Genomic DNA, 15,034 nt, shown 5'->3' on the forward strand with positions numbered 1-15,034 from the left:
TTTGCTATGGGACAAGGAGGGCAGTTCCACTCTCCCAGACTTTTCATGCGCACCCCTTTTGGCCCCCGCCCCCAGCTTTGCAGGGTATCTCATGGTCTAGTCTAGATGTTGACACAACTCTCCCCAACACCCAAGATTTTTTCTGAAATGACGCCCTGGCTGCCAAACCAAAAGGGGCCCCTACCATGGCTTTCACCTTTCCTAGGATGGCATGATTACCAGGGCATCAATGTTTCCAAGCCTCAGGGCTTTAATCGAAATAACTTTTTCTGTAACTTGCTGGTCAGGTGTGCGGCCAGCAAGGTGTGGGAGCCTCGGCTGGAACAGCTGCAACATCCACCCTGTTTCCTCAGTGGCTACTGCTCTTTCCTGGCAAAAATGCCGGCCTGAGCTGATTTGCCCTGCAGCTTGGGCAAAGCTGTAAAAGCCTGCGATGCTGATCTGATAGCACTTTGCACTGGTGTAAACAACTGCCCGGGGCACGGGGGAATCAGACTCTCAGGAGCAGTGAGGGTACAAAGGGCAGGAGTCCTGGAGGCACAAACTGGCATCACATCTGCTACACTATGCCAAGGGGCACACCAGGGGAGCGCTGGGGTAATGGCCTCAGATCAATGGGTCAGAGAAGCAAAGACAGTGTATTTTTTTCTTTGACCGAGGAGGAAACATCATTGAGGTGTGAAGGGAACAGGGAGGGCGGCCGCTGCTGCCAGGCCAGTTGACAGACTGTCAAAAAAATGAACAATGGAGCAGGACAGGGTGCTAAGAAACACACAGGCAGCAAAGGAAAGGCACCGAGGCCAAAGGAGAGAGAGTGGAAATGAAAACAGCAGCAGCTTTGGCAGGAAATCACTGTCCAGGCTAGAATTTTTCCAGGCCGCTCCTGTGGTCAGGAGAAGCCCCATGGGATCTGTGATGCTCACCAGCAAGCGGGTCGTGCTTGTCACCCGCTCCAGAAGTCAGCATGCTGCAGGGAAGGAGGGGCAATTCGTCAGGAATGAGCCAGCGGGAGGAGCACTGCCTCGTGACTGACCAAAGCTCCTGGGTGCTCCGTGGCTGTCTCCCATCCGTGTGCAGACCCGGCCCAAATCTGCAGAGCCCCCGGGGTTAGCGGTGCCGGTGTGACCCTGGGAAGGTGGGCCGCGTGTTGCTCCGGGGAGTCAGGCTGGCCCCACTCTGAACGCTGGAGACCGGGCAAGTTGCTGCTCTCCGCAAATCCGTGCAGCGAAGGGAAGCGATGGCTAAAGCGTTGAATAGGAGGGGCTGGCTCAAAGTTACCCAGCTAATCCTGTCACTCTGCCTGCAGCAGTTAATTTACTGCTGCTCTTCTGAACGGTTCCAAGGAGGAAGGTGGGGAATAAAAGCCTTTTGCCTGGCTCCCAGGCGGGCAAGTGGAGTCTGATGTAAAAGCAAGGGGCGACTCCAGAGACCCTGAGCTCTGCTGATCCAACCCTCCGGGGCACCACCTCCACCTAACCCTGTGAAAGTTTAACCAGACTCATTCTGTCTGTGCCAACCAGTGCCCATCAGCACCCCTTCCTCCCAGCAAAGCAAACCTCACCGTGGAGCATCAAAGCTCCATGCAGCTGAATAGGAGGCAGACAGGGGTGGCGTATGGGGCTTGTCAGGTAGGAATTGGGAGGGCCTCTGTCCAACAGCTTGTGTTGTCATTTAATCAGGTGCAAAGTGCTACCAAAGCCGAAGTCTGCACCCACTGGGACTGGTGAGAACATTACACACTCACTCTGGGCATAGTGAGTGAGCATTTCACACTTGCAAAATGACCCCTTCTTAAATGCTCTGCAGTGTGCTGCTGCTGTAACGCCATGCTGTGCCTCCTCCCCAGAGACAGTCGCATTTGGGTGATGGCCAAAGATGTTTTTCTCTGCAAGAGGGGCAACATTTTCCCAAAAGCTCAGGGCCTGCTTCTCAAGGGCTCCGTGCCCACGATGGGTGCCAGGCTAATAGGAGAGCTCAATGTGTGCCCGGTGAGCTGGATTCTTTGGAAAATCTGCCCACTTGGTTAGGTGCCTAACTGGGAGCTGAACTCTCCCAAGGAACCTGGGTCTGGTTTCCCTGGTTTGCGAAGGGCATTGGGAAGCTCCGGGATGAAATACCACGTAGAAGTGTAAGCTGTGCCACTGGGACCCCACATGCTGGTGCTAGACCCACAGCCATACTCCATCACTAGGCCAGGCTTCCTGCGAGCAGTGTCGGAAGTGTCTCCCTCCCGCCGGGAGAAGCCTGAGCCTTTGCCACTCTTAGCTGCTAGAACAGAAGCAGCAAGTTTTGAAATCTCCTTCCTGACGATTAGCTGTATTTATTCCTTCCCAGCTGGTAAGGCTTGGAGTGAATGCGAATACCTTCCTTCTCCAGAAGAAAGGCTTCCCACCCAGCCCCCTCCCGCCTTCAGCAGTGCGAGTTCAGCCAGAGGAAGGGACAAAGCTGTGGAGTTTCCTCTCCCAGAGATTGTTGTTGCGTTCAGGATGCAGGAAATGCCCTGTTGCTATTGTCCTGCTGCTGGCAGTGAGCATAACCAGTGCAACTGTTGACCCAAACTTTGATCTTCCCTCGTAACTAAACTGAGCCAGCCGCAGCAATAGAGGGAAAGGACATTATAAGCAGCGGCACCCGAGGGTATCTGAAGAGCTACTCCTTCTTTTAAAAGGGCTTTCGGTGAGTGTATTCTCCCAGAGCCTGCCTTTCCTCCCAAAGCGCTATATCAGTGAGAATCATTTTACCCACCACTGCAATGCAGCCCCTTCTGAGGTGCAATGTGGCAGCTGTTTAAAAGCTGATGCCACATAGCAATTTAGGACAAGAAGCGCGAATGACCATTCCATTGAAAGCTTAAGGGGACTATTAGGGAGCAGGATGTGATTTCCCAAACTACAATTTTGCCGGAACAATGGGTCTAACAATTCTACTTATCTGAAAACCATTGGGGGATCTTTAGTGGTCACAAGTGGTCAGGGCCTCAGGCCCCCATCTCATCATCCAAGCCACACTTTCAGCAGCCTCAAGAATGCCCCTCTGGCTTCACAGAAAGAGCACCAGCAGAGCCTAGAGGCCTCAGCCAGGATCAGGGTCCCATCCTTATGCTGCGTGCTGCATACCCGCATCATGAGAGTCAGTCCCTGCTGCAACGAGCCAACCACCTAAATAGACAGGAAGGGAAACAACTTGCTGGAGGTCACACAGCCAGCCAGTGGCAGAACCAGGAATAGAGACCAACTCTCCTAACTCAGCATCCTATCCAGCCGGACCTCCTGCTGGCTGAATACAATTCCAGGAGCACTTTGCGGGCTTCCTGGTCAACCCGAGGAACTGTATTCTCTGGAGATCTGAATGCTGCCGAAGTCAGTCCTATGGGGTGGAAGGGTAGGTGGGTCCCTGGCCCCTGGCTATGTGGGCTATGTTAGGAAGCTCCCAGCCTACAAAATGGTTCCCTGATCAAAAAGAGACCTAGACCGTGAGTGAGGCAGCTTTACGTGGCATAAGGCGAGGTGGCCACGCTGGGACGTAGGTGGATGGCAGGGGTGGATCGGCAGGGTGCTGCAGATCGGGCTGGTAAAGATGGGGAGTGGGTGTGAAAACTGGCAGAGAACTCGGGTGTCTTAGCAAAGAGCTGTGCGCAGGGGTGGGGGTGTAGAGCAGGACTGGAATAGCAGGGGGTGCAGGTCGAGCTGGGGGTGTACTGGCAGAGTGATGAATAGCAGGGTTGCTCTAGGTCAGGATCGAGTGGTATCGGTAGATTGCGGGGCGGGAAGGGAGCCTTTGCACAGCATCTGTCGGCCCTCTGCCAGCCACATTATTTGTCTGGCCCTGGGGATGGGCGTCCCTTGTTTTCGATAGATCCCATATGAGCCTGCCATGGTCTCGCTAAGGCTGCAGATTGTGTGTGGCAGGAGGGCTGACTCACGAAGCCAGGATCACTGACGGTGCTCGTTACACCGCATCACCGTTCCTCACCTTGGGTCACTGAGCCGTCTTTGGGAGATGCATGGCCTGGCTCCGTCTAACCAGTCAGATCGGCTCCCCTGTTTGCCCCTTATTTTAATGAGCAACTAACAATGCACTCCCACAGAAAAGCACCCTCCACCTTCATGAATTTACAGCCCCCCTTCTGCCAAGCCACATGCTCCCATACACTCCCCCCCAAACCATATGCAGGCCCAGCCTTCTTCCTCCACACACATTAAACTGCACAAGCCCAACGGCACACACAGCCACCCCCACCTGCATTCCCATTCACCCTCACAAGCTCACACACAAAATGACATGCACACAGAACCACGTACCAAAGTGACAGGAGCCTCAGAGGTGCTGCCAGTCCATAGGCAGGGTTTCCTCCGTTCTCTCCCTGTACCTGAACTCTGACTGTAGTGCCCATGTGCTGAAGGAAGCCCTGATTCCATGTTCTTCAACCCCTAACATCTGCTTTTGCCTCCTCCCCCAGTACAACACCATCCTGAGCGAGATGGACAATATCTATTCCACTGCCAAGGTGTGTCCTCCAAACCAGACCACCAACTGCTGGGCTTTGGAGCCAGGTACGGTGCCTTCCCGTCCCAGCTGGGTGGGAGCCCTGAGCCCAATGACTCGTACTCCGTCGCTTTCTGAACTTCGAAGCTCCTTGCTCAGGAGGTGGGCCTGAGCCTGCAAGGTGCTGAGCGCCCTCAGCCTCTGCCGGAGACAATGGGAGCCGAGCGTGATCAGCACCGTCCAGATTTGGGCTCCTTCTCGAGGAGGCAAGAAAGCAGCCCAAAGCCTCCGGCTTGCTCAGTGGCCCCGATCCTAGTGGCACTAAAGTCCGTGGGAGTTTGGTCACTGACATCAGTGGAATTTGGAAGCTCTAAGCCAGTGTTGGTGGTTGAGGGGAAGGAAATGAGACTCCTCAGTTCAGCTGGGCAGGGAGGAATCCTCTCCCCTTCCCTGCAATATGGCACAAACGGCTGGGTATGTGATGGGCCTGTCGACACTTTCTCTGAAGTCTCAGGCGCTGACCACTCACCACAGGCAGGTGACAGGGTGAGGGGGTCCAGTGGCAGGCAGCTCCGACACGAGAGAGTCCTCCATGCCCCAAACCCAGGGTTGCCAGCTCCAGCTCAGGGGGGACTGGAAGGCGACACTGAACTGGAGATGGGACAAGGGCAGGAGAAAAGGGGTATTAGGCTGCTCCTGGCGGGCGTTAGAGCCGACAAGCCTTCCTGCATCACAACCTCTGCTCCCTCCGGAGCCACACAATCCTGCTCCAGTTTCAGATGTCCAGCGCCCCGGAGAAGGGGGGGTGCTGTTTGGATCTGGGGTGTTTGTTCAGCATGTTACAGGCACCGGGGCTGCAGACACCCCACCATTCCCGTGGCTTTGGCCCATTGTGAAGCCAGGGCACTGTCTGGCACCCCGATGTTTGTGAGCGTTTGGCTCCAAGCTCAGGCCCGTCTCTGCTTGATCCGTGAGCGATAGAGAACCTGATGGGGGTTCACACCCCTCCCTCTGCCCCAGCCTGTGTCCGTGCAGCTGGGGATCTGCGCAGCCCTAGGAAATTGGGGAGACCTATTGTGGGTGGAAAGAAACTCCCCCTGCATGCCGCGAAAGCTGGCGTGACTCTGTCGTGTTTTTCTCTTTCATGCCTCAGAGATAACCAACACCATGGCCAACTCCCGCAGCTACAAGGAGCTGCTCTATGCCTGGGAGGGCTGGCACAGCTCAGCTGGAAACCCCCTGAGGCCCAAGTACGAGGAGTTTGTGACGCTGAGCAATGAGGCCTACAGGATGGACGGTGAGACATTGAGTCCGGTCTCCTGCTATTGCAGGCATCTCTGTCACCAAGCAGGGGGTGGGGGACGGGGGAGCCTCACAAACCAGCCCCAAGCTCAGAAACACCTGATGAAGGACAATCGCTCCTCCTGGGGTCAGGAGCACTGTTCCCTCTAAGCTGTGCGCATTTGCGTGCGCACACAGATCCTAAACCCCGTGCACACGACAAAACAATGCACGCACAACAATTTGCACAGAAGAAATTTTTTGCGCACACGGCCTGTCAAACATTAGAGGGAACCTTGGTCAGGAGGCATGTCTGCCCCACGCCCACGGCACAGCATTGCATGAGGAGTGCATTCAAGGAGTTAGTCGCCTCTTGCCCGGGTGTAAATGAGGAGCCGATGGAACCCCGTTGGTGGAAGTGAGAGGAAAGTCGAGCCCTGCAAGTTCTGCACCTTCTCGTGCCACATCTGACGCTGGGCAACGCAGGAGACAGGATGCCGGCCTTGACGGCCATGGGTCCATTTCAGCATGGCAGCCCCTGTGCACTGGGGGCAGTAGCCGGGCCTCAGTTTCCTCATTGCTGGTGCATTCTTGCTCAGCTACACATCAGTAGGGTTCCCACAGTGAAATGTAAGTGAGATCAGACTCTGGCCCACTGCACAAGGTCCCTGGGTCTGGCCAAGCTCTGCTCGGAGCAGGGCCTGAGAGTGTGCAACAAAGGGAACCTCGGGGCTGCTCTAGCCTGGGCCTAGCAGAGTTCTGGACATGCCCCCTTTCCTCTGACTACACCCCTTTTCCTCTGGCCACGCCCCTGATCAGTAAGGCCTGGAGAATGAGCGGGGATGTCGTGCTGGCTCTGTACCAGCTGGGGATTCCCCCCCGTCCCCAGCTGGCAGCTCACCTGGAGGAGCAGGCGTCCCTACCCACTGGGCACAGGGCCTCTCTCAGCCTTTCATGCATCCCTCCAGCAGGCATCCTTGCTCCCCCAGGGATGATTTTGTGCAGAAAGGCAAGGAGGGGCGGTCCCCGAACTGCTGTCCCTGGCAAGACGCTGGAGTTCATTGCTGTTGGCCCTGTGCTCTCCGTTGCCAGGTTTCAAGGATACCGGCGCTTACTGGCGCTCCTGGTACGACTCGCCCACTTTTGAGGACGATCTGGAGGAACTCTACCACCAGCTGGAGCCCCTCTACCTGAACCTCCACGCCTTTGTCAGGAGGAAGCTGTACGAACACTACGGCCCCAAGTACATCAACCTCCAGGGCCCCATCCCTGCTCATTTACTGGGTAAGTGGGCATAAGGCAGGGCCTGTGCCCGCTGGGAAGGGACGCCCGCCTCTCCCACTCCTGGGTGCGAAGGCAGTAGCTGCCTCAGGAGGATGGGGTGCCCATGCAGATCTGGCAGCAGTGCAAGTTGACGTGTGCTAAGGAAATTGAGGGAGGTGGGGGGAATGGACATGAGGTCAGCAACAGAGAGGGGGAATTGTGGAGCGTTTGGGTAGCAGTGGGAGGCTGGATTCGGGGCAGGCAGCTGCAGCCCTATGTGCCCAGCTCTGGATACCACATGTGCAAGGAACGCTGTACTCCGGGGGGAGTTGTTGGCAGCCGGGATCGAACCCAGGGCCTCTGAATCTAAAGACACAAGCCTCCCCTGCCTGATCTAAACAATCAAGCTCTGCCTGTGTCCCAGCCGCCCCCAGAGCAGGACAGCGCACCCTGCCGAGGGGGTTACATACACGCCCTGCACACGGTCCACACCAGCTCCTTCCCTGCCCCAGCAGAGCTCGGGAGATGCTGGGCGTAGCAGGGGCCGCTCTGCACTGAGCTCCCCCATCAACGCAGAATGAGGCCCAAGGGCTCCTGTGGGATTGATGGGCCCCCATCGCACGTGGGGCTGTGGCAGATCCTACACACTGAGGTTCTGCCTTGGCATTAAAGATCTCCAGGGCACTTTCTCTAAGAGAGGAGACTTCCCAGCGCCTGCCACTTCTGCGTGCTCTTGAGCTGCCATCCTCGACTCCAGCGGTGGCTGCATTTCCACAGTGCTGCCTGCCCAGGGTTTGCAGAGTGCTTTGAGCCGTAACGTGTTCTCAGATTAGCCCATCACTGTGTGACGCTCACTCATACTGGTGGCCCCCGACAATCAGGCCATGTGAGCAGCACAGCTGCTCGAGCTGGAAGCATATTGTTCTCAGTCTGTTATCAGCCCAGAGCAGCTGCTCAAGGCAGTTCCAGATCTCCCCAAAGGGAGGAAAACAGCAGAGGGAACAACCCAAACAAACCCCAGGATCAGGTCTGACCAGTCAGCGCTGGGAGGAATTCCCAGATATTTAGCCCTGCAACAGATTCCTCCACGCACCCGTGCGCGCTAATTACATGGCTTTGAAGTTGAATTTATGCCAGGCGATTGATTGGCGGGGGTTGGGGGGGAGCACGAGGGAATGGGAAATGCTTGGAGCCAAGCTCTGTGCACGAGGTTGCATAGACTGTCACGAACCACCCTGCATGCAGTAGCTATGGCAGGGCACCACAGCGCCTTCCCAAGGGCTGGCAAATGGTTAGGAAATCAGATAGTTGCAAAGATCCTGGTAGAGGGCATCTGATCCCACCCCACCGCCATGGCCCCATCTCCTCCCTCACCTGCTGGCATCAGTAACTCGCACTTCCGTAGTGCCCATCATCCGAAGAGCTTCCCGCACTTTTCCCAGCCCCGTCGCCAGGCAAGCGTCCTCCCTGCTGTACAGAGGTGTGAAAAGGAGTCACGGAGCCGGGCAGTGATTTGCCTGGGGATCACCCAATGAGTCAATGGCGGGGCAGGCAACGGAGCCTGGGAGTGCTCTGACTGTTGGACAGCGCTTCCTCTTATTGCAGCTAGAGACAAGGAAAGGAGACCTCTCCGTCTCCAGCTCCAAAAGGTGCTGAAACGAGGGAGGAAAGTCAAGGAGCCGTCACATACCTTCTCCCAGACAAGCCCCTGCTGTGCTCCAAAGCTCCCTTTCTCCAGGGATGCTCCAGTAGGCTTATAGGCGGCCATCTGTCCTGCTCCCTGGAGGAAAGTGTGCTGATGGGCCCTGAGCTCTCTGCTCCGTCTAGAGGCAGCCAGAGGTGGTTCACAGGAACAGCTGCCTGCTGTAGCAAACCCCTGAGCTGTGCTGTTCTCTCTCCAGGCAACATGTGGGCCCAGCAGTGGAACAATATCTATGATATGATGGTCCCCTTCCCGGGCAAACCCAACCTGGACGTCACCAGCGCCATGGTGAAGCAAGTAAGAACCTGGTGGCCATTCGCTGCGGGTGTTTAGCCTCTTGCCTCGAAGCCTAACATAGGGCTTGAGTGCTGGGGATTGTGGGTAGAGGCAGGTAAATCACCCCGCAAGAGACGAGGACGCCTGCCTGCTGCCCATGGGGCGGTTTGCAGAGCGCTGCCCGTAGCGATGAGCCGCGTCGCTCCTGGAGGGGCCGTGCTGAGCCTGGCATGTTTTACCCCATAGAACATCTCTCATCCAAACTGCATCCCCCTCACCGCCTGGCCGGAGGCATAGGAGGAGACACTCTGAGGCCAGAAGGGACCACAGTGGTCACCTCGTCTGACTGCCTGCACAGCACAGGCCAGGGGACTTCCCTGCATTGGTTCCTGCTTGAACGAGAGCAGATCTTTTAGTAAAACATCCAGCTTGGATATTCAAATTCCCAGTGATGCAGGGTGCAGGGCTCATGGGAGTGATCTTAGCACCATCAGCCCAAGGCCAACAGCAGAGGGAGAAAGAGAGGGGGGGCTTCCCTTCTGTGGTCACTGCTCCCAGGGGAAACTCACGACCACAAACCATTTTCAGTGGCAACAGCCTCCAGGTCTGAGCCCAGGGCGAAACTAATTTTCTGGGGAAGGGCTGATAAAAAGGCTGCCAACTTGGACAAATCTGCTTTGACCGCCCTTCCAGAATCTCTTAGGCAAGATCCAGTGAAGGAACGTTACTCGGTGCGCACAGCGAGGGAACAGAATGGGTCCAATTCCTCCTGGGTGCAGCAGCTGTGTTGCAGTCCAGGAGACTGGACCCCGGGAGGAATTTGACCCAAGAAAGAGAAAAAAGCGAGGGAAGGGCTGAGAGGAAATGGAAAAGGGAGGGAAGACGGGGAAGGTAAGCAGCAGGGTGTGAGTGAGAGATTTCTTCTTGGGCAGACAGAGAGACTCCTGGCAGCTGGACCCACTGAGCCTTGCTGGTGTCCCAAAGGAAAGCTCCAGGGTCCCCAGCTTGCATCACCATGGGCCACTCACATGCTCTCAGCCCAGTCGGGAGCAGTTAATGGGAGATTCTTCTGCACGGCTTGTGTCTCCGGCTCCCCGGGGAACCTCTGGCTCTGCTCAACCTCTGGCTCTGCCACAGGCCCTACCCCTGCCCCACCCCTTCCCACCCCATCCCCTGAGCCTGCCATGCCCTCGCTCCTCCCTCCTCCCCCTGAGAGCCTCCTGCACGCCATGAAACAGCTGATGGGGAGGGAAGAGGAGGCGCTGATCGGCGGGGCTGCTGGTGGGTGGGAGGTGCTGGGAGTGGGGGGAGCTGATGGGGGGCTGCTGACGTATTACTGTGGCTCTTTGGCGATGTAGATTGGTAAATTCTCGCTCCTTCTCAGGCTCAGATTGGCCACCCCAGGGGTAGAGGGTTAACAATCCACCCAGTGGGCCTGATTTGTCAATGCCCTGCACGTCCTGTCATCATTTGCACCAGTGTGGGGGGAAAAACCACCAGTCCGGTTTGCACTAATGCAAATGGCTGCCCGAGGCTCCGGGCTGCAGGGAGAGGAGCCTGATTTGTTTAGTGTCCTGCTGCTGGCATCCTCTTAGCTACCAGCATCTCTCGGGCTGCCCTGCCTTGGTGTATCTCAGCAGCCTCACGCAGGTATTGCGCCTCCCTTAAGAGCCATCTCTCAGAGCGGGGGGCATAGGCGCAGACTCTGTGGGTGCTCCATCCACTGGCAGCCAAGCTCCCCTCAACCCCTGCCCCACCTCCTTCTCCTCCCCTGAGCGCGCCTCCACCTACCCTCCAGTGTTTCCCGCCCGGCCGCTGCCAAACAGCTGTTTGGCAGCATTAGCAAGCTCCGGGAGGGAGGGGGAGGAGCGGGAACATGGCACGCTCAGGGGAGGAGGCAGGGAAGAGGCAGGGCCGGGGCGGGGATTTGGGGAAGGAGTTGTAATGGGGGCGGGGCAGGGGCGGGGCCTCATTGAAGGGGTGGGGGTGGGGGTCGAGCACCCACGGGAAAGAGGGGAGGTCGGCGCCTATGGTGGGGGGGGCACTGGTGGGGTAGCGCAGGGGAGCTGCCCCACTGTATCTCTCCTGGGGATCGGCAGAACGCCCTGTTCTCCAGGGCTGTGAACCTGGCCCCCTTCGCCACTCCTTGGGAGAAGACCTGACCCTCCCACGGCTGAGGCTTGCGCTGCATGACTGGCCCGGGAGCGTCCCGGCCCCAGGCGGCCTCCTCCTGGCTCGTGTAACGATGGCTTCCCTCGGCTCTGCTTCTCCAGAACTGGAACGCTACGCACATGTTCCGGGTCTCCGAGGAGTTCTTCACCTCGCTGGGGCTGCTGGGGATGCCGCCGGAGTTCTGGGAGAAGTCCATGCTGGAGAAGCCGGCGGACGGGCGGGAGGTGGTGTGCCACGCCTCCGCCTGGGACTTCTACAACCGCAAGGACTTCAGGTGTGTGGGGGCGGGAGGCCAGGCCCCACTGGAGAGAGAGGCTGAGGAGCCTCTTGACTCCACGCACAGCCTGGGGACGAGGGCCACGAGAGCGCTGCAAGGAATCTGGCGGGTGGGAGGGAGCTGAGTGTGCCACCTGCCAGGGGACACGTCCCTTTGCCTCAGTTTCCCAGCCCAGCCCCACCTCTGCTTTCTTCCTAGCAGCTCCTGAGATAGGAGTTAGGCCTGGTCAACACATACTGGCATAGCTATGTCGGTCAGGAGCGTGAGCCCCCCCGCCCACACCTTTTAGCCACGTAACTATGCCGGCAGCCCCCCAAAGGTGACCTCCCTGCACCTCCTAGCCACGTAACCATGCCAGAAACCCCCCAGTGTGACCCCCTCCTGCACCTCTTAGCCACAGAACCATGCCAGCAGAAACTGCCCCCCCCCACATCTCCTAGCCACAGAACCATGCCGGCAAGCCCCCGAGGGTGACACATCCCCCCCACGCCTCCTAGCCATGTAACCATGCCAGCAGAAACCGCCACCCCCACATCTCCTAGCCACAGAACCATGCCGGCAAGCCCCCGAGGGTGACACATCCCCCCCACGCCTCCTAGCCATGTAACCATGCCAGCAGAAACCGCCACCCCCACATCTCCTAGCCACAGAACCATGCCGGCAAGCCCCCGAGGGTGACACATCCCCCCCACGCCTCCTAGCCATGTAACCATGCCAGCAGAAACCGCCACCCCCCCACACACATCTCCTAGCCACATAACCATGCTGGCAAGCCCCCGAGGGTGACACATCCCCCCCACGCCTCCTAGCCATGTAACCATGCCAGCAGAAACCGCCACCCACCCCCCCACATCTCCTAGCCACAGAACCATGCCGGCAAGCTCCCGAGGGTGACACATCCCCCCCACGCCTCCTAGCCATGTAACCATGCCAGCAGAAACCGCCACCCACCCCCCCACATCTCCTAGCCACAGAACCATGCCGGCAAGCTCCCGAGGGTGACACATCCCCCCCACGCCTCCTAGCCATGTAACCATGCCAGCAGAAACCGCCACCCACCCCCCCCACATCTCCTAGCCACATAACCATGCTGGCAAGCCCCCGAGGGTGACACATCCCCCCCACGCCTCCTAGCCATGTAACCATGCCAGCAACCCTCCCCCCGCCCTCAGCAGAGATGCAGCAATGTGGGGTGGGGGGGTTCTCTCTGCATAGCTAACGTGTTCCCATCCCGGCAGAACTCCTTCTCCCATCCGGCTTAGCAGCCCATGTTCTCCCCTCTCCACCGACACCACCTGCCGGAGTCCCCCTTTGCACTGACCCTCGCCAGCACCCTAGGGTCCCTTCTGTGCTGCTGTGAGCATCCGTTACTGGGGGGAGTGAGGAGGGAGCAATAGGAGGGTGTTCTCCATCCCCCCAGTGTTCCCAGCAGGGGTGGGGGGTTGTGCGGGCTGCTGACTGTCCCTGCCCCACGGAGTATGTTGCTTCCCACCTGCCAGGGGCTAGCAGGCTCCCTCCCTCCCTCCCGGGGCTGTGTGTATCCCAGCAGGGGGAGCAGGCAGGTCAAGCCCTCCTCAGTGCAAAGGGCGCGTGTGGACAGGACTCTGCCCCTCGCCCTGCAGGATCAAGCAGTGCACCACAGTCACCATGGAGCAGCTCTTCACGGTGCACCACGAGATGGGGCACGTCGAGTATTACCTGCAGTACAAGGACCAGCCGGTCACCTTCCGCAGCGGGGCCAACCCTGGCTTCCACGAGGCCATCGGCGACGTCATGAGCCTGTCGGTCTCCACCCCCGGGCATCTCCAGAAGCTTGGGCTCCTCAGCCAAGTCACCCAGGATGCAGGTACCAGCGGGGACATGCCCCCAAGGCACCGGGAACCAGATACCTCCTCTGGACAGGGGGTGGGGTGGGTAGGGGGCTGCAGCATGAGCTGAGATCTGCAGGGAGGAAAGCGCCAGGGCCCTGGTATGGCTGCTCTGAACCAGGGCACCTTCCACACACTCTCCCCTGCCTCCGGCATGCAAGTTGCTAACTCTGCCATTCATGCCCAAGTGTGTCTTTAGGCTGGAGTGGTTTGGGCTCCCCACTGTCATCACACCCCCAGCTGCCCAGTCCCTCCAGCTCTTGTGTTGCACGTTGGCTGGTCCAGGAGAGCATCTGAGTCCAGAGTTAGCTCTGAGGGGATTTTCTGAGTGCTTCTAGCCATCGTCACTCCTTGCCTGGGGGCTGCTCTCCATGCTGGTGCAGCTCATACATCCCAGACTGGTGCATTTATTTTTACTCACACCTAGCACTTGTGGGGCATTCTTAAATCGAGAGATCTCAGAGCACTTCCCAAAGGGCGTGAGTATCATTATCACTGTTTGACGAATGGAGAAACTAAGGAACAGCGAGGTTAAGTGACGTGATCAGGGTTATATGGCACGTCTGTGGCAGAGCTTGGACAAGACCCTGGCAGTTGTGGCTTACAGGCCCTTCGTGCTAACCTCCCATGGCAGCACCTGAAAGTAATGGCCCTAGGTCCTCAGCTGCTGTAAAATTGGCCTAACTCCATTGACTTCAGTGGAGCTATACCAGCTTACACCAGATGAGGCTCTGGACCCAGGTGTCCAGAGACGCGGGCAGCGGAGAGGGGCCATGAGTCTAAGGAACCCAGCCAGCATCCTCCTGACCAACAGCAGGGCAGTTGTTCACTTCCCCTTCCAAAGAATGAACCTTCCCCCGTCCCCCAATCCTGCTCCAGCCAAAGACCTGTTTGGGCTGAGATTTGGGGCTCGCCTGGTTCTGAAGCCATGGGCACTTGCCCACCCTGCAGCCCTGGGAACTGCTCGCTGAGGGGCAGGCTCCTTTAAATAACCCAGCCAAAGGCTGCACCGGCAGGTCCAGGCTTTTCGGTGAGGCGAGCGTCTTTGTGGGGCGGAGGAGAAGTGCGTGAGCTAATGTGATGACGGGAAGCCGCAGCAAAGGTCACCTGCAATTAGCTTCTTCTGATGAGAGCGGACGATTTGCCACTCAGGGGGAGGGTAGCCGGGGCTACACGGGTGGCTGCTGCGGCTGATCCTATTGCTAGGCTGGGATCTCCGAGGCTAGCACCCACCCTGTGCACTGGGTCAGCAAGGGGAGCAAGGCGTCAAACGCTGGGACCCAGGAAGCTCTTACTCAGGGAAAACTGACCCTGGGCCTGAGCCCGCTGGCTCCCTGGGGGTTGTGGGTGCTCAGCACTTCTCGGGTTCAGGCCCATGAACGTCAATGGACATTTTGCCTGAGCAAAAACAGAATAGGGACTTGTGGATTATTTGTCCTTAAGATTTGAATGACCACGGGTCCGAGTCTGATCTCGCTTATTCGGATGCAAAGCAAGAGTCATCACGCGGCCGGAAGAGCCTTGGGAGTTTCAAACCAGTGCAAGTGCAGAGGTTTTGAAAGGGGCCTCAAACTAGCCTCCAGCTTTGGAGTGTAATTGCATGGATCCGATTGCAGGAGCAGGCTGGTGCCCAGACACCGAGATGCCATTGTCTTCACCCCTGAAGGACTCCCACGGCAACACCCCTGGGTGCTGAATCGCAGGCTGGCT

The 15,034-nt window shown here is 58.1% G+C and overlaps 1 protein-coding gene across 1 annotated transcript in view; it reads left to right on the forward strand.

Moving 5' to 3' along the window:
* Positions 1-15,034, forward strand: part of ACE (angiotensin I converting enzyme) — a 59,536-nt gene that overhangs the window by 19,900 nt on the left and 24,602 nt on the right. The window contains exons 3-8 of the mRNA XM_073326207.2: positions 4,460-4,553; positions 5,639-5,782; positions 6,859-7,050; positions 8,931-9,028; positions 11,281-11,453; positions 13,079-13,302. Coding sequence (XP_073182308.2) covers positions 4,460-4,553; positions 5,639-5,782; positions 6,859-7,050; positions 8,931-9,028; positions 11,281-11,453; positions 13,079-13,302 — 925 coding nt within the window. The remainder of the gene's footprint in view (positions 1-4,459; positions 4,554-5,638; positions 5,783-6,858; positions 7,051-8,930; positions 9,029-11,280; positions 11,454-13,078; positions 13,303-15,034) is intronic.

This window comes from Lepidochelys kempii, chromosome 27, assembly GCF_965140285.1.
Source record: "Lepidochelys kempii isolate rLepKem1 chromosome 27, rLepKem1.hap1, whole genome shotgun sequence".
NCBI lineage: Eukaryota > Metazoa > Chordata > Testudines > Cheloniidae > Lepidochelys > Lepidochelys kempii.